We start from the raw sequence: 19,123 nt of genomic DNA, 5'->3' as shown, positions 1-19,123 counted from the left end.
CTTCAGTGAAGCAGTTTATAAATATCTAGGAATTTGCCCAAAATCTCCTGTGCAACTCATTTTCTTAATAGGCTTTTTCACCTCTTCTTTTCCATAAGCATGATCTCTTTGTACCTCTGTTATTTTATTTGACTTACTTTTCCTGTTCCCTGTTGTCTTCACTTGTCTGCCATGCTTAATTCTCCTCTCAAGTACTTTTGCAATTTATTCAAATTGCATTCAGTTTACAAATTTGAGTTTAAACGGCTTACATTTCTGAGACTGCAACAGGGACTTTTTTGGTAGAAGATAAACACATTCTTAGACACCCATCATATGATTCCTACTGCAGTAGTACTGTGATAAAGTGAACCACATACGGTATTTTGTTATCCTCATGCCTTAAACTTTCAACCACCTCGATGCCTCAGCAGTCTTTTTACATATATGCAAATTCAGCTTTTTTTAGTTTAGTAACTGAATTCCCCTATTACTACATACAGTCTTTATACTTAATTTTCATAAGGGTGTTTCAGTGGTGCAGAAGGAATGATTGTCATCTTCTACATGCCTTGTAAGGTGCAACCCTCTGAAACAAACTTCCTTGTTAATACTCATTCACCTCTAACAGCAGTGATTGTCTTGACTGAAATTAATTCATTTCATGATACTGTGATTCAGTTATAATACCGTGTACAAATCCCAAAAGCTTTATTTCTCTTCTTCAGCCCCAGGTTCAAGAAAGTACATGTGAACTCTTAGAAATTTTATGTTGCTTGTATTGAGCATATATGTACATTGCTGGTTTTGGCAAACATCCACTGCATGCATGGCACAGTAACTTCTGCCTGGTTTTTGGCTTCTTATCCTTTTCATCTCCCCTCAACAACTCTATTCTTGCATATTGTTTGAAGCAAAGGTCACTTTTTTTTACTCCAGGTTTACTGTCTACCTCAAGTCTTTTACTTACAATCATTTTTCTCCCAGTGTCAAAACTAATTTTCAAAGCCAAACTTTCTGAATTAGAATCCCTTCTAAATGAATGCATTTACAATACAGAAGTTTGGCTAGGTATTTTTGTTTAGACAATGTTTCTTCTAGCATGGAAGATGGTGAGAAACAAGATAAAGCAAAGGAAGTACAATCTGAGCAGCTAGAAGAGGGAAAAATGAAGAAAAAGAAGCGAAGGCATGGACAAAAAATTGAGAAACCAGAGGCTGTTATGGCTAACTTCTTCAAGGCTTTGGAAATTTATCAAACAAAAATGCTTGTAAGTTTTTCTTAAATACTTTAGTCATTGAGTTTTTATTTCTGTAATACAGAATGCTTGTTTGATATTGAAGGGAGAAATGTCATCATAAAAGGAACATTGACATGAGTTTTCAAATGACTGGCTGTATTCAGTCCTTTGTGATTTTTGTAATACTTCATAGAGTTATATAAATAGAGTGTTTGTGTGTGTAATTTCTCCTTGGTCTAACAGGACAGATTAATTTCTAGAGCTCCCTGTTAGGAGCTCCCTATTTTCCATAATCTAACTTCTAGAATCTCTAATTCTATTTTCTATAAGATTTTTCTTTGTTCTTGAAAACATCAAATGATGAACTCTATGAAACCGTCTCAAGTAGTTTATTCCAGTGTTCTAGCATTTCTTTTCCAGATTTCCTTCTAGCAAGTTTTCCTTAATATTCTAGATCAGTCTTCCCTGTTGCAATTTTAAGCCCATTATTTTTGATCCTGCTTACCATGAAATGGGAGAATAGGCTGCCAAGAAATGCTCTTGCTCATTATAACTGGTGTATGAAGGCAACACAATTATGTATTTATCTTCTTAGAAACCTTGCTGCCTAATTTTCTTTTCTTGATATTAGCTACAGTCCACCTTTAATTTTTTATTTTTTTATTTCAGCACTACTTGGCAAGAAATTTTTATAACTTAAGGTTTCTTGCTCTATTTGTTGCATTTGCCATCAACTTTATTCTTCTATTTTACAAGGTAAGATTATGTATCGCTCTTTAAATGTTTTTTTGGTTACTTCCAGAGGAATATTTAGTGATGGTTTCAAGGCTTGCTTAATAAAGCCATTATTACAAGCTCTTCAAACATGAACTAAAGCATTTAGATATGAAGTAGTTAAAATAACATTTTAAATTTTGTTACTAAAATTTGTGAGTTTAAACCTATTCTGTTTTTGTTTTCCTCAGGCTGAATGAGAACAGATCTCATTCATCCTTTATAGTTGAGCTTGTGTTTCTAGGCATTTTTTAATTTGCTCACATAAGTCTGTTATTGTTTGGATTGTTAATCTTGTCATGGGAAATATGAAATCCGACATAATTCAAACATCAAAAATGTTCATTTTTTTCTCTCGTGTTTTAAAGAGACTTCAGTTCACCTGATTATTCTTAATTATTATATTTCTGCTTTATCTTAAGAACCCTACTGACTACATTCATTTTTTGACTGGGAAATCGTTTATACATAATTTCAGAATCAGATTGATGTCTCAATTTCACTACATGAGCTCATATGTTTTAGTTATACTCGATTTGCTTGTAATTTTTTTTCATGCCTTTCAGGCCTGAGGTTTGGCATGTTGGGGCAAGTTCTTGCTTTATTTAATGTCTTTTTTCATATTTTGTAATGAATTTGGTAATCTCTAATGAACATCAAATGTATATTTTTTTCCTATTCTGTGTTTTTATGTGAGAGTATAATTCAGTTTTTGTACTTATTTGCTCCATTTTCTTTGTTATCATTGCCAATACAGTTGTTAGTGACTGTTGTGAAGATATTTCTATACTGGGATTGGGACTTTGACTGGTATGAGCAGGCAGAAGAAATATAAAGCAAAAGAAGCCTTTTAATACTGGGCTACAGTTCTTTTTTTATATCACTGCTGAAGTTATACATCCATACTTTAAATGTAATCTTAGGGGTTTTACCTGAATCTAATGAGTGGTTTCAGGTTCTGGTGTATAACCCAATGATACAAAGTAGAACATCTTCAGCAGCCTTCACTAATTTTATTCCTGAATCTTGACAGCCTCTATCCATGAAAACTCTGATCCATAAAAGCCTCATTTTTTTCTCCTTTCCATACAGATTTGAAGACTTTAAGAAAAGTCCTCCTTTACCTTTATCCTGGAATCTGGCCCTTTTGACTTTCCCCTTCTAGATATAGGGTGGAAGCTGGAATAATCTGATGAATCTTGTGTTTTTCAGTATCACATTTTCTAGTCCTGTTGTTTGCAAGCAAAAACTTCAGAGAAGACAAAAGCAGCTGGCTTGAACATTCAGTCTAGAAATAACTGAATCCTGATCTCAAATATGTTGAAAAGCAACTCCTACAACACAGTTATAGTCTTGGAGACAGGGCAGGTAAAGATGCAGAAGGCTCCTGAAAACTGGGTAGAATGTATGTGCACCATTCCAGGAGAAAGACCATCAGTGCTGTTTAAGGCTCCCTTCTTGCCTCTCCCCATCCCATATGGTTAGAGAAGATGGACTTCAAAGGTATACACAGAAGTCTGCTCTTGTCTATGCCAGTCCTTTTCTCCCCACTCTCTTCTGCTTTTCATTGGGTCTTGTGGGTCAGCCAACAACCCCATTCTGTTGCAGAGTGAGGACAAAAGTTTGTGTTTATCAGTAGAAGTATATCTGTCATAGATAGGAAAGGGTCAGTGGGAGCCAAACAGGACTGAACAGGACTTCAGCTTTCAGTAAAGCTGACAAAAGAAGGGCACTTAGGGTTTTAATTTTAAAGGCCAGATTTTTAAAGTTGCTGGAAGAATTTAGGACAGTATGTCTGCTTTATGGCTCGGCATATTTACAAAACACTGATTAAATACTGTATTAATTTGTAAGCTCTAAGTCATGAAATATAAATATATGAACAATGTACAAGTTGATTACATGAGAACTTTGTTTCTTTCTAGACTCTAGTGTATAATCAGGAACAACGTAGATTACAAAACAAACTGTAAATTCAGTCATATTAGATAACCCTGTCATTGCTTGGTTCTTCCATTTTTGCATGACTTTTTCATTGTTTGTTTTGGTTCTGCTATGGCACTGTTAAAGGAGAGATTTGTAAACTGTTGTATGCCTGTACTTGCTTTTTCTAGATTCTCTTTTCAGTGACATGAGATGATACGGAGGGTTCTGCTGTGAAAATGAAGGGCATTACTGTTCAAAGCTAATGCTCTATCATCTTCCCAGGAGCAAGCTTTGCAAACATCATTTGTCATTTTAGTAAAGGAAAAGCTTTTAAGTTTGTTGTGTGTTTTCCATGTTCCTGAATTTCTGTCAGGTGACAGAAGAGCCACTTGATGAAGTAGAGGAAGATTCTAATCTCTGGAACTCTTTTGATGAAGAGGAAGAGGAGGAGGGCATGGTGTTTTTTGTTTTAGAAGAAAGTACAGGTTACATGGCACCTGCTCTCAGAGCACTGGCAGTTATTCATACTATCATCTCCTTTGTCTGTGTGATTGGATACTACTGCTTAAAGGCAAGTTCTGAATCTTATTATTAATCTATTATTTGTTAAAGAACATTGGCTATGTCCCAAAGTGTTTTTTGCAGCTAATACTGGAATATCTATTTGTACCTAATTGTTTACAAACTCTTACTATTCAATATGTAGATGTTTTCCTCATGTCTGGAGCATTTCCTCTGCTCGGTCTGGCAGAGATGGAGTTAACTTTCTTCATAGCAGTGTGTTTTGGATTTGCAGTTAAAACAGTGGTGGTAACACATCCACCTTTTGGTTATCACTGAACAGTGCATGCACAGTGTGAAGGCTTTCTCTTTGCTTCACTCTCTCTGTGCATCCCCCAGTGGTACATTGGGAGAAGGCAAGAAGTTGGGAGGGGGTGTAGCTTGGATGGGTGACCTGAACAGACCAAAGAGATATTCCATACCATGTAATGTTGTGCTCAGCAATAAAAACGGGGCGTGGGAGCTTGACTTTCAAGGTGGCCCTTGCTCAGAGACTGGATAGGCATTGGTCTGCTTGTGGGAGGTGGGAGGTGCTAGTGTGATAAGTGGTCTTATGTAGTATTATAAACAGTACTTAATGCTGTAGATATCATGGTTTCTAAAAGTATATAAACCATGACAAAGATGTCCACTGTAATTTTCATAGGTCCCTCTGGTTGTATTCAAGAGAGAAAAGGAGATAGCTAGAAAGTTGGAATTTGACGGATTATACATAACTGAACAGCCATCTGAAGATGATATTAAAGGACAGTGGGATCGCCTGGTTATAAATACTCCGTATGTAAAATTAAATGGTTATATGTAAACTGTTCATAAATATTATAGCTCATTAAGTTACTGATCTAGAACCTTTCTTGTCCACCTGCCACCTAGTTCATCTAAAAGAAAGGCATTTTTCACCTTATATTGGATGCTACAGTAGTAAATTCTAATGTGAAATCCTGTATTATCAGTTTATTTAATAAATGCTATCATAACATGTATATTCCACCTCCTTTTCATTTTTCTAGGGTTTGCAAGGATTGTGCATCTTACCTCACAAACTCTAAGACATTTCACGTATTTGTCACTATTGAGAAAGTTTTAAAAAGATAACTTCCACCCTTTTCATATTCATATTGTATAGCAGTGCTCTCCTGCCTTTCTTTCCCACTTATTGATAACAAAATTTGTATATGACAAGAGAAGTAAATCTAGTGTAAACTAGCAATCCCAGAATTTGAGTAGGTCTGACAGGCATTACTGTTGGGTTGTGTGCATGAGCAAATACTGTAGTAGTCATACACTGATTCTAGGAGACTCACCTGCTGTTCTGTGAGTGAATGATACAAATGTAGGCAAGAAAAAGAAAAATATCATCAAGCTGCAGCAGTCTGTAGGAGTGACACACAGAAATATAGCAAGTCAACTCTCTTCTCTTGGAACACTGCCTTGTCTACAGGCTATTTTTCAGAATTTACTCTTTCAAAACAACTAGAATCATGTTTTTGTACTAGTATACCTAGGCTTAGGTTCCTGTCTTTCCCTAATAGTATCATAATTTAAGGACAGTTACAGAAAGCTGGAAAGGAACAAAGTTATTTGCAAGTCACAAAGTAGTTGTGGCTAGTGTGTGCAGGCTAAGTATTTGATAAGAACAAGCCAGCAAAAATAATCAATTAAGTGCATCAGAGTGACAATATGCTGCCAAATAGCCAAAATATCTATCTTCTCAGTCATACTCAATTTTTGTACATTATAAATAGTGCCCTTAGTTCTTTCATTAAAATTAGAATGTCTAAAATGTCAGTTCTTGAATGCTTTGTTTTCCTACACCTGAATTTTAAGAATTTTCCTTAATTTCAGTTAGAAACACAGACTAGCATGTATTATTGAAGTTACAATAGAAGGTAATTGGGAAACTGGAGAGCTTGCTTAATTTTCAACCTGTTTCTTTCACTAGTGATAGCAAGCTATCTAGACATCCAGTAAGTTTACCCTTGGCAAAAACAAGCATGAATTAATGAGATATGTTGTCAGCTTATCCCGAACAACATGCTGTACAGCCTGTTCTCAGCATGTTGCACTATCTATTGAAGTTGAATAAAAGATTAAGGCTAATTTAAGAAGACTAATCCTTCCCTCTGATGTGAACTGACTCTTGAGGTTTAGTGCAGGTATTGTACCATCAGGATAACCACTGCTGGAGGGTACCCAGTACTGTGTACATACTAAAATGTGCTTTCTATAAGTGAAAAATAATTAAAAAGGCAAAAGAGGTACCCTGATAAATGTAGCACCATTAGATGTTTGTGGTAAAAGAGATAGTCACAAGCTGGCTGCATTAGAGACACAGTTTGCTTAAAATTCTGAGAAATCAAGGAAAGAAATAATATAGAGCATTGGACCAGAATATACCATCTGAGTCACTGGAACCATTTGACTTTATCTGGATTAATTTCATTCAGAACTTCAGTTCAGAAAAATAAAAAAATCAATCACTTAGTAGTTGTTGGGAAGTTTGCCTCACATCCCAGCAGACCGGTGTTCTGGAATCTCATTCTTTTGATGTTAACACTTGCTTTTTATTACCAATACTGTCCTTTAGTTTAAGCAGTTATTTTTCTGTTTTACCTTCTTGCATATTTGCTCAACTCAGTGTTGCAACCAGGAAATGGGGAGAGAAAAACCTTAAATTTTGCAGTGTTTCCTACTAATTGGCGTTCTTTAAAATGGACATAATACAGAGTAAGACAATCAGAATGAGGAATTCTTGGGTACTGTTATTTGTAAGACAGTTCAAGAACAATATTTTTTATGATCAAATTGAAGATCAGGGAAACATCTCTGATAAGAGAGAACACTTTTTCCTGCAGGTCAAAGCTGATGTATTTCCTAGTGTCTGTTGTAAAGATCTCTCCTGGACAAAACTGGTTGCTTATTGAAGCATCATGGCTGCTCATTACTCTCAAAAAAAGCAGGGAATTTTCAATAAAAGATACCCTGACACCTCCTCAATACTTAAGATTTACTGCTTTATTTCCTTCTCTATGGTGTACACAATAGCTTTTCTTTTAATTACTGGTGTGGGCATGGCTGCTCACAGGCAGATGATGCAAAATACTCTTTAGCTGAACTGTCTTGCAGCTTTAGAACTATGTTTTTTACCTTGTCTTGTTTTGGGACATCAGATCCAGTAACAATATAATGCACCTGAGAACAAGATTACCACTAACTCCTGTTTTTGCCAAATGATCTTTGCAGTTTTGCTAGGGTTTTTTTAAAATATTTTTTGAATTTTAATTTTCTGTTGACAAACAGTCCACTGGTTCCCAAGTGTTCAGTCTCTATTTGAAATGTAAACCAGTGAACTTAAAAATTATTTATGTTACAAGACTTTTATTCTCCTCTGAAAATCATTGTCTGTATTGCTTGTATGGCTAGGAGCAATAAAGTATTTATTTAGGAGATGAATGATATTATAGTGACTACCCTGCTATTATTGTTAGGCTCATTAGGTGATAATATTTAGCCTGCTGTCCTTTTGTAACCAATCATATTTATGGATGTGAAAAAGTGTGGGGGAAAGATGATATTGTAGTGAATGATGATTAATAATAGCTGCTGTCCACATGAAAAGAAATTGTTCTCATAATTCAAAGTGCGGTGTGTGAGTGAATGCAGTTGTACCAGAATCTGCAGTAATTTTTTTGGCTGTTTTTTTCTTTTCCCTAACAAGTTAAATAACTTGAAATATCTTTGCCTTATCTATGTAGGTCCTTTCCTAACAATTACTGGGACAAATTTGTAAAACGGAAGGTAGGCTTTTATATTTCTATTACGTTAGTCATGGCAATAATCTATTATTCAGTTAATTCGGATATCTCTGTGTAATAAACTTCTGTACACATAAATATACAAATAATTGAAAACTGAAATTTGTTTCATGGAAGTCATTGTTGTGGTAAATGTCTCAGTGAACAGACAGCTGCAGCGTAGGTGGGAGGAGGGAGGAAGACAGAAGGCTGTGGTTTCCTTCCTAGACTCAGGCATTTGAAATAACTTTGTGCTGTCAATCAGCCACACAGGTCTAATTTACAGTCATTGTCATCTTTAGGATACAAAGCCCACTCATCCCTCTAAAAAAAGAAAAACATGCCAGCTTAAATGACAGCAAATTATAGATAAGCTTTCAGATAATAGCCTTTAATGCTTCCATTTTTCTTTTTTATGTTCCCACTGCCTGGCTTTCTGGGAGTTCTGACTGTTCTAGTAGAGTTAATTGTGAAAGACTTTTTTTTTTTTTGTTTTAAATTTCTGACAACTACTGGCTTAAAGTAGGGTGAATGTCACCAAGGTCTTTCTCTGAGCAGAAGCTCATCTTCTTACATTTTTAGGTTATTAACAAGTACGGAGACTTATATGGAGCAGAGCGCATAGCAGAACTTTTGGGTTTGGACAAAAGCGCCCTTGATTTTAGTCCAGTGGAAGAGAGCGAACCAGAAGAGGCATCTCTTGTATCATGGTATGACTTCTGAACTTCACAGACAAATTATGTGTTGGCATAACTTCACCATCAAAAGTAAAAACGGATTTTATATTGAAACTGTAGTGATGTTTTCCTCAACATGGACAATTCAAATGGAGAAATCTTCCTAGTGTGGAAGTAAAATAAAAAAGCTTTTTATTTGTTCTAAAACATACTTATACTTGTGTCAAAAAAAGTAAGAAAAAAAAGATCACACAAGTTGATGCTGACTGATATAGTTGGGCTCTCTTTTATTTTAAAAAATAATAAATGCAGAAAAGTTCTTCAGGTGTTAGAACAGAGTTAGTTTATAAATCAAAGGACAGAAAAAGTATTGATAACAAATATTCAGATGCCAGCTATCTAGAAAAAATTCAGAGATGTCTTCCTGACTTAATCTACCAGTGAAGATGAGAGTTTGAAGGTATCCAAGTCTCAAATGATTTAGGTTCCTACAAGAGTTCAGTTTCCTTGATACTTAAGGCACGCAAGAAGAAGGATTTCCGTGCGCATGTCATCTAATGGCTAATAAAATATTTAGAACCTTGCAGAAGGCATTACCTTTTCTCTTGGTAATTTTGGCAATGTTTTACACTAGACAGAACACGTATCTTTTGCATGCAACCAAGTCAGGTTCCACATTTCACTACTTATAACACACATTTTAGTTTTTGTAAGTCTGGAATTACAGCAGTATCACTCCTACTTAAATTGTCCCACCAGTTTCAGTGGTTTAGAAACTGTGTATAGGTGCTCAAAGTTAATGAATACTCTGAAAAATGAAGCATCTACATTACTCAAAAAATATGTAATGTACATCACCACCTTCAGCAAACAAAGGTGAAGTGCCAAACCTAGTTTGTTGTTTATACTTACAGAATTCAATACTTAGTTTTGGCATTGATGCATTTCAAAAACTTTGTATTTCCTAGGTTAAGCTCCATTGATACAAAGTACCACATCTGGAAGCTCGGAGTTGTTTTCACTGATAATGTGAGTATGTTAGGCTAGAATAACGTGCTTTGATTTACTCTAAACATGATTGCATGTCTCGCACCATCTGCTTTTATTTTAAACAAACATACACAAATGATACTGCATTACAGAGTTGTTTTAAAATAGTTTTTCCTGTCTTGTTTTGTAGCAAATTGCTTTAATTTATCTTAGAATTTTCATTTTGATTTTAAAGGGCAATATGCACCTCCCCATCATTAATACAATGTCAGAATTTTGGAAGTTAATGGTGCAATCATTTTATTTTGTAGAAAACAATCTAGCAACCAAAGGTGTCTTTTTTTAAAACCAAGCACAGTCTACAGAAAGTTATCCTTTTTTATCCTTGAATCATCTGTTTGACATGGTTGGTTAATTCTTTTCTTTCATACCTTCTCCTTTGAAAGGACTACACTGATATTGAAATTCCTTTCTTTGTGAACCCTCTTTTTGCATTCTCTTGAGCTTTCCCAAACAAACAAGAAGGCCAAGGTGAATCAAGTGATGATGTATAAATTCATTGTGCACTAAAAGCACACTGAGACATTGTTCTTCAATAAGAGCTTTCACGTCAAAGTGGCTTCAGGTTCACTGCTTGTTAAAAGAAGCTGCATTATGTGCCTTAGGTTTTCTGGCTGTTCTGGTTGACGTGGTCTGAGACTTAAACAGAATAAAGTGTCTCAAGAGTAACACAGTGTATTTTGTCTCCTCCAGAATCAGTATTAAAGTTTAAAGTACTGTGGAACAAACTCCCCAAACAAAACAGTTTTAAGGTAGGGGTGTCATGTCCGGCTCAAACGAGGGACACAAGTGACTTAGATTCGTAAATCCCCAACAGAGTGGACAACAGTCTCAAAGTCCAGACGTTTATTAATTTCCCACAATGTACTAATTGGCTACACGATAGTTGACTTAAGTATATAGCGAATTACAGCAAGTGACATAGTATGCCTTGCGTTACTTAATGATAATAAGGAAAAAGTAAAAAAAAAAAAAAAAAAAAAATAAAAGAAGAGAGATAGAGGGAGAGGTAGAAATAGAGATCACCGGTCCAGGTTCCTGCATTGGTTCTGTCCGAGTTTGTTGGGGATGCATCCATCTTCTTTTCTTTTCACTCCTTGCCCACCCTCAATTTATGCACACTTTCCTTGGGTCCCCCCCCTAGGTCAACCTACCTATCTACATATCCCATGTATGGGGAGGGGTAAGGTGCTTCATGGGATGATGTAATTAGCACAGTCTTCTTAATCTTTATTTGCATCTTCAGGGGTGTCAACTTTAATATGCATTTCACAGATAATGAAGCAAAGGTCATTCATGAAACAGATGGCCTTTGAAACTTTACAAGGTGCCCCAGAGCAGAACCGTCCTGCCTTCACAGGGCTCCCCACTCCAGCTGCATCCTGTGCTATCCAGGCAGCCTTATCAGCTCCAACCTCCACACTATCCACCCTGTGACTGTAGTTTCATTACCTGGGAGTGTTTGAGACATTCCTTGGCTTGGAGGCTCTCCGCTTCCCCACATTCCTTATCTCTTTCTCAGGCCCTGTTTCTCCCAGGACCTGATTTATAACTCACAAGTCGTCTCTCACAAAGGGATTTTGATGTTAATAACATATATGCTGAAGACTGCATTTAAATAGGTAAAGATAGAGGTCTCGTTAGCAAAACTAAGCAATAAACACTCCTTAAGTGAACAGCGGAGATGATAAGAGACAGCATAAGATAGTCTTTTTGAACATGTGAAATAAGAGGTATTACATTCAGACTGTGATTCAAATCAGATCATGATATATTACTTTATTGTGTAACTTGAGTGACTAAAAGAAAGCTATATTCTGGATCCAGTAATGCACATTAGCACCTGCTAACATTCTGCCACTTTTCACTTTCTCTGCAGTCGTTTTTATACTTGGCTTGGTATACAACCATGTCTATCCTTGGGCACTACAACAATTTCTTCTTTGCTGCTCATCTGCTGGATATTGCTATGGGTTTCAAGACACTGCGAACCATTTTGTCTTCAGTCACGCACAATGGCAAACAGGTTAGTGCTATGTGCAAAGGTTTGAAAATGAATGCATTTCGTAACAGTATTGGAAAAAATATTATGATACCTAGGAAATACTGGAAGGCAATCCATTTTGATCTTAACTAGATTAAAGAATAGAGCCCATTGTGTCTTCTGCAGCACATTTAATACATGTTAAATCCTGTGAAATTATAATAATCTATACCCAGAGAGTGCTGATAGCTAAAGTTTTGTACACAATAGAAAAATGCATCATTTTAGAAGAATACAAGAATATCAATTACAACCTAACCAGCTCCCTCTCTATGCTCAATGATGAACTGATTGGTGATAACTAATAAGAATTCACAATCTCTCCTTAGCTACAGCAGTAATAATGACCTGGGAGCTGAGATTTCAATACTTAGCTAGTATGAGTGTGCTTACAGGTATGGGCATTCTGCATTGTGGAATATATTTATGTGTAACTTTGTCATGCAAAAATCAGATTAATAAAATCTACTTCCAAAACTTTTTGTTGAAACTTCCACAGGGAATCATTCTCTGATCTCTAAAGGTTCTGTGTTCATAGCTAGCATACCAACTAAAACAAGCTTTTCACTAACACACTTTTTAACTTACATTTAAGAAATCTAACAGAACTTCCCCAAAATTTAATTTCAAACATACACATTCCATTCCTTCTCAAATGCAGTAACGTATATTCTAAGCCCACTCTTATGCCCTGTTAGACTTGTCAAAATGTTTTGAACTGTATAACGTTTTGGAAGAGGCATAAGACTATCCCCTTAGCTTAACTCTGTTATATCCTTTGTGTTTGCTTAATCCTTTCTTTCATTTCTTTCATCTTTCAATTAACCAATGGAAGTTTTTTCCCTTATCAGGAAAGGAAGTTTCTCAAATAGTACATATGAGAACAAACGAAATATCTGGTTTTATCCCCTTCATTCTCCTCCAAGATGACCAAAGTTATATTACTTTTAATGTAAGGACTGATACATTTTCTTTATGAGATTTTTCTAAGTGTAATACTCAAAACTGAGCATAATTGACAAAACTGTTTCAACCACAGCTTTTAGTATACATTCTTAACAAGCAAAGATTAGTTTTTCTAATCCTGTTGCTTTTCTTGCTAGTAGATATGAACACTGAAAGACACCTGCAGATTTTCAATTGAAATGTTCACTTTGGGAGCCTACTTAGAGATCTGCAGAAAGCGATAATCTGACAATCAGCTCATTCAATACTCTTACATTTAGGAGCAATACCAATTGTTGCACTTTTAAAAATATGTAGCCTTCCGTAACTCCTCTCCAGATCTGCACCTTCTGATGCCAACTCCAACAAACAATATAATCTAGTCTCATTAAGTGCTAAGGATTTTATTTGCTTAAAAGCAAGACCTGGAAATTACTTACTCTTTGGTTCTCTAAAAAATTTTCTATCCACTTTATCGATGGCTTTGCTAACCAGCTTTGGAACAGAAAATAGAAAATAAGTCATAATAAGTCCCAGTTGAAATTATTCATCATATTAACTAAAGGGGTTTATTTTTTATAATTTAATTTTCACTGTATATCCAGTTTTTCAAGTTACTAGAATTTAATTAAATAGTGGAAACGTTGCTTCGGTGATATATAGTTTGTATGCATATAGCTCAGAAAGATGGAAACAACTTCAGTTTCTTGGTACTGTTTTTCCCTTTGATTTTCACACGAGAGCAGGGTAAAGAACACCTCTACACTGATCCAAGCAATGGGTTGACCTCAAAGCTATCATAACTGCTATCTTTAGTTTCCTTATTGGGAAAGGTACAATACGATACATTTTCAATACTTAAGGCAATACACTGAGCTAGCATATCTCTTCTGACAGAATGAAATTGAAACCTACTTTCATGTCATGTCTCCATACACAGCTTGTGCTTACCGTAGGACTCCTCGCTGTAGTAGTGTATCTTTACACTGTTGTGGCGTTCAACTTCTTCCGCAAATTCTACAACAAAAGTGAAGATGAAGATGAACCAGACATGAAGTGTGATGACATGATGACGGTAACTAAAACATCACTAGCATGATTAAATTTCATCCTGAATTTTCAAATGAATACTTAAAAGAGAAAATGATAAGCAAGGAGGGATGTTTTTGTTGTTAAATCCATGGGTCTCTTCTTGTCATTTTGAAAATCTAAATGGTCTTCAAATTCCCTCTGCATTCTCCAGTGGTCTAAACTCAACGGTAGATAGATGACACTCACCAGTATGGGAAGCTATTCTGGATTTTTCCCTTAAATACTGTAGTATATGATTTGCTGCAATGCTTTTACATGTGAAGATGGCAAACCCTTAAAGTATGACAATAACGAAATTTTATGACAAACTGGTCAGCCCTGCCAAAACAAGCTGTGTTGTTGCAGCACAAATAAACCCAATTTGTTCCCAATGTTTGCAAGTGTGCAAGCTCTTCCTGTCCTTAAGATATATGAAGTATATGATGTTATTAGCACTACTTATAAAAGCCTGCTCCAAACTGCTTACAATTAGTAATTTAGTCATGAAGTAATAAGTCAAGGGTGAGTAGAGAAGGAGGAAATTAAAATTATTATGGGTGATAATCTAACGCTACTAATTTCCCTTCTGATTTCCACTTGTTGCCACATGATGTCATTTATGTCATATTAAAAGGTACTCTACAGATACTTATGATGGTATGAAGAGGATTTGATTTTCTTACTGTATACAGAAAACACTGCAAATTCAGATATTAAAAATGTATTAGCCTTGAGTTTGTGGCCAGCTCATTTCTTCCATGGAATAATCATTCTCTGTCCTGTGTTATATGCCAAAGATAGAATAAAATACCTCAGAACAGAATGATCCTCCTTATTCTTGACCTTTCTTTCACACAGTGCAAGTCAGATGTCAAATGATAGAAATTATGAAAACTGCCCAAGCAGTATTATTTAACTGGTCCCTCTGCAAGCTGGATACAGTGGTCTGGTCATAAAATAGATGTAGGAGTAATTGGAATAATGAAACTATATTACATTTTAAACCACTCTACCAAGTTAGGTAAATCAATTCCAAGTTACATTTTTAAGTATGATTAAACTAGTACAAGCATCTTACATCAACAGTAAAGTTGCATTATAAAAATGGATGTATTGTTCTGTTTAGTGTTTGCTTATAAAAGACCAGATTTGTCAGGTTTTATGCTGATTATTTAACACCAACATTGCTGCCTAATGTGACTTCAGAACAGGGACTGGGCTTAGAGACTTCCCTTGTTTTAACCCACATTGTGTGACTGAAGGTGGTTTACAAGATTTGGTAGCCAAGTCATACAGGAACTTGAGTAGTATATTGCTTCAGCAGAAGATTCCTTAAAGATTTTTCCATAAAGACTTATATGTTCAAAAAATATGACACACAGCAACATTTTTGTAAAGTCATTTCTTCCGCATCGACCTGAACACAGGCTATGTTTCCCAGATCATAAAAAATTTACAATGCACTAAACCAGACATCTAGTATTGCAAAATGAAATTATTCAGAAACCACCTAAACACAGATAGATCTGTGTTGTGAATATGTCACTATTTATTTTATGGCAATATTTGCCAACATTTCTAAACTCCATTACAAGACTTTAAAAGAAGTCCTCTGCTTACTCAGAGCAAGCTAGAACCTTAGGAATTAATATAAGGGGTAGAATATAGTTGAATACAGTAACAAATACAAGAAAAATGTCCCCCAAATGGTTTTAGTCTGTAAGTAAGACCTAGGAAGTAACAGCTGATGCTGACTCCCCCTCTTAGTAAGTGTACTTGAAGATGTAGTTAAGACAGAAGTTTAGTTAAGACAGTTACAGATTTTTGGTGCAGCGTGTGATACATGGAGAATTATGTGTTCTTTGTTACTATAACTTGTGAAGAGAATTAGCAGAGCAGATTCATTTATGGTAAACATATCTGTAATTTTCCTCCCTCTTTTTTAGTGTTACCTGTTCCACATGTATGTGGGGGTGAGAGCTGGTGGTGGCATTGGAGATGAAATTGAGGATCCTGCTGGAGACCCTTATGAAATGTATCGAATAGTCTTTGACATCACATTTTTCTTCTTTGTCATTGTTATCCTACTGGCTATTATTCAAGGTACTGCCACTTATCTTAGTAGACACTGTTAGAATTTACTTAAGTTCTGCAATGTATTTAAACCATATTTGTGTTTGAGGTAAATTTAGCAGTATTGCTATAAAGACTTATTTCTGAGCTCATAAAATCATTAATTCTGAAAGTAATAATTTTATACTTAACTCACAAATAATGCATTGTCCCAAGTACCACACAACGACAAAGCACAAGATACGTAACTTACCCAGGTTACAGTGTTTATGAACACTTTGACAACTACTCAGCAACAACGCAGCTTCTGCAGGACCGCTGTTCTTCCTATAATAACCATTTAAGCCTGGAGAGACTTGCTGTAGACACTCTTCATGCCTTTAACTTGGAACCACCACAGCAGGCAGGGGGATTGAGACTTTCACAGTGGAAAGGGGAAATGGCACAAAGTCACCATGGCCACGCACCCATTTCCTTCTTCCTTTAGAGGATGATTTGCAGTTTTAATTGGTTTGTAGTTGTGGTTTACAGAGAAGGAGACCTCTCTCCAATGACTAACAGTATTCAACACTCATTGTATAAACTGACCTAAGGCTGCTAGGAAAAAACACTGCAAAGAAAAAATGTAATACATCTATACCAAGAAGAAGTTATGAATGTCAGAGCACCCATAATGATCTAGCTCTATTCTTAGCATGTGGGAAGTGGAGGAATAACGCTTCAAATGCAAAGCAGCATCACAAACTGGCCAGGGGGCCTGTGGGAGCAGAGTCATCTTTGTTGAACAAAAGTTGGGATACAGGAGTTCCATGAGAAGGAGAATGAAAATGGGAACAAAAGAGATGAGATTATGGAAGGTTACACTGACCAAAATATAAGTACAGAAAAGCCTTTCTACTCTCAAGGTTATACACTTCCATCTAAGAGAAATTACTGCTAGGAGTGCAGTGTAAACAAATGTTAGATGTCTGGAAATTGATACATTGTAATTTGAATTGTTCAACCTAGACGTTAAGTACGCTAAACTCTAAAGACAGTGGAGGATGTCTGACACGTTACTTGAAATATGAACGCTGTTAAGTACTGAAGTGCTGTTACTTTTCCATTTGAAATAGGTCTGATTATTGATGCTTTTGGTGAACTAAGAGACCAGCAAGAACAAGTGAGAGAAGATATGGAGGTATGAGTAACACACTACATTTTTCGTTACTCTTACTCATCTAGATTGTTACAGTTGTAATTCATTCGTAACCACAACTTGTATTTCCAGACCAAATGTTTTATTTGTGGAATCGGCAATGACTATTTTGACACAACCCCACATGGCTTTGAAACACACACTTTGCAAGAACACAACTTGGCAAACTATCTGTAAGTATATTTTACTACTGGAATTATGATAAAGAGACTTTTCAGCTCCAGAGTAATTTAGGCGCACACATTGCTGACAATCCTAAACCAGAATTCTGTAGGACTGAGGAATAGCTCCATCCCTTTCTGGTCTTCCCTCTTCTACTCCACACTGCTGATTATCTTTAAAGTGCTCACCTTACACATGAACTACCTTAGTGGAATGAGACCTGAAGGCACACCAACTCCCTATTCCTCTGGAATGAAACCCACATATATGGAATGATAGGGAACAACAGTTTAGTTTGGAATTTTGACTGTGACTTCCAGGGGCTTGGTAACCTTGATAAAACCATTAAAAATTAGCCTCAATTTGTCAAAAAGAAAACCCAAAGCAAAACATCAAAACAAAACAAAAAGCGCATCTCTGGAAGATTCCAGAAAGATAAGCTATAAAAAATAATGCACAAGTCTGATCCTATAGTTCTTTAGTGACAGTGCAGCTTTCCGAATCCTCAAAGCAATCAGGAGTTGTATGTATTTAGACTATTGCCCAGATCGTGATCTTCTACTTTCACTAGTAAATACAGAACAGATCAAAGAGGATATTGAAGAAGTTCATCTGGTGGCATTAGTTACTCATACAACAGTGATAAGTATATGAGCACTGTGCCGGTAGAACAAATGAGCTGAACTGGTGGTATCTTACAGAAGTCTGGCTTTGGAATACTGCATCTGAACTTTTTAAAGGGGTGGAGTGGTGGCTGCATTATTCCTTGCATAGCAACTGACACTGCAAAAGCAATGCACATTACTTTGGTGAGGCAAATTTCCATTAACATCCGTAGTTTTACCAGTCTACAACCTCCAAGCTTACTGTATTGAATTGCTTAATTGGTATATGTGAACTTGTGATTCACAGTAAAATAAAAATGGTCATTTCCTTAATATGAGACTATATAGTGAACAACCTTTCTAAGCAGGTTGCCCTTTAATTAGACAAATGTTACAATCACTGCACATTTCTTTATTTACAATGAAAGCACATACCAAGTTTAATTCCAAATGCACTGCATCAAAAGTGGCTAAGCAAGAGTTGTGTTACATGCAAACAGACCATTGTTAGTACTCTGCCACCTTCCTAATTAGCTCAAGCTCTCTTGAATCTGAGCTAGACAGGCTCAGCTTTTGAGCGGTACAGAATGAGTGTTTAGAAATCCTGGTGCAGCTGGGTGTTTCCACACTTCAAACTTCTTGCATAGTAGTCATAGTAACTTGTTCCAAGGTGAGATGTTGGAGCATATGTGTATAGGAGTTGTCATATGCCTAATTCAGGTATTGCTCCTAGCACTGCAATGAAGAAAATGCTAAACCATATTTTTCCACTTCTACAGATTTTACATCTGTTAGCACTTCCGCAGGAGGCGTGCTGGAGGATAGAATTTTCTCCTTTAACAAAGTATTTTAGACACCTAGCAGTATCGTTATGCCAGCCAGCAATCTCCTTCACACAGCCCAGTCTAGCAAAGGTTAGGCAGAGATGTTAGGTTTTCTGCATTAATACCTGCTTCATGTGCTTGTTTTAGGTTCTTTTTAATGTATCTCATTAACAAGGATGAAACTGAGCATACTGGCCAGG

General features: G+C 36.1%; 1 protein-coding gene across 1 annotated transcript in view; it reads left to right on the top strand.

The window, feature by feature from the left end:
* RYR3 (ryanodine receptor 3) overlaps positions 1 to 19,123 on the top strand; it is a 254,312-nt gene that overhangs the window by 233,496 nt on the left and 1,693 nt on the right. Inside the window, exons 91-103 of the mRNA XM_074824480.1 lie at positions 1,081 to 1,249; positions 1,889 to 1,975; positions 4,293 to 4,490; positions 5,127 to 5,257; positions 8,236 to 8,278; positions 8,857 to 8,984; positions 9,920 to 9,980; positions 11,881 to 12,027; positions 13,931 to 14,065; positions 16,008 to 16,164; positions 17,250 to 17,314; positions 17,405 to 17,505; positions 19,071 to 19,122. Of these exons, the coding sequence (XP_074680581.1) occupies positions 1,081 to 1,249; positions 1,889 to 1,975; positions 4,293 to 4,490; positions 5,127 to 5,257; positions 8,236 to 8,278; positions 8,857 to 8,984; positions 9,920 to 9,980; positions 11,881 to 12,027; positions 13,931 to 14,065; positions 16,008 to 16,164; positions 17,250 to 17,314; positions 17,405 to 17,505; positions 19,071 to 19,122 (1,474 nt within the window). The remainder of the gene's footprint in view (positions 1 to 1,080; positions 1,250 to 1,888; positions 1,976 to 4,292; positions 4,491 to 5,126; positions 5,258 to 8,235; positions 8,279 to 8,856; positions 8,985 to 9,919; positions 9,981 to 11,880; positions 12,028 to 13,930; positions 14,066 to 16,007; positions 16,165 to 17,249; positions 17,315 to 17,404; positions 17,506 to 19,070; position 19,123) is intronic.

Source organism: Strix aluco, chromosome 4 (assembly GCF_031877795.1).
Source record: "Strix aluco isolate bStrAlu1 chromosome 4, bStrAlu1.hap1, whole genome shotgun sequence".
NCBI classification, from domain to species: Eukaryota; Metazoa; Chordata; class Aves; order Strigiformes; family Strigidae; genus Strix; species Strix aluco.
Note: the sequence above shows the minus strand (reverse complement) of the source record. Positions and strands in the feature narration are given on the sequence as shown.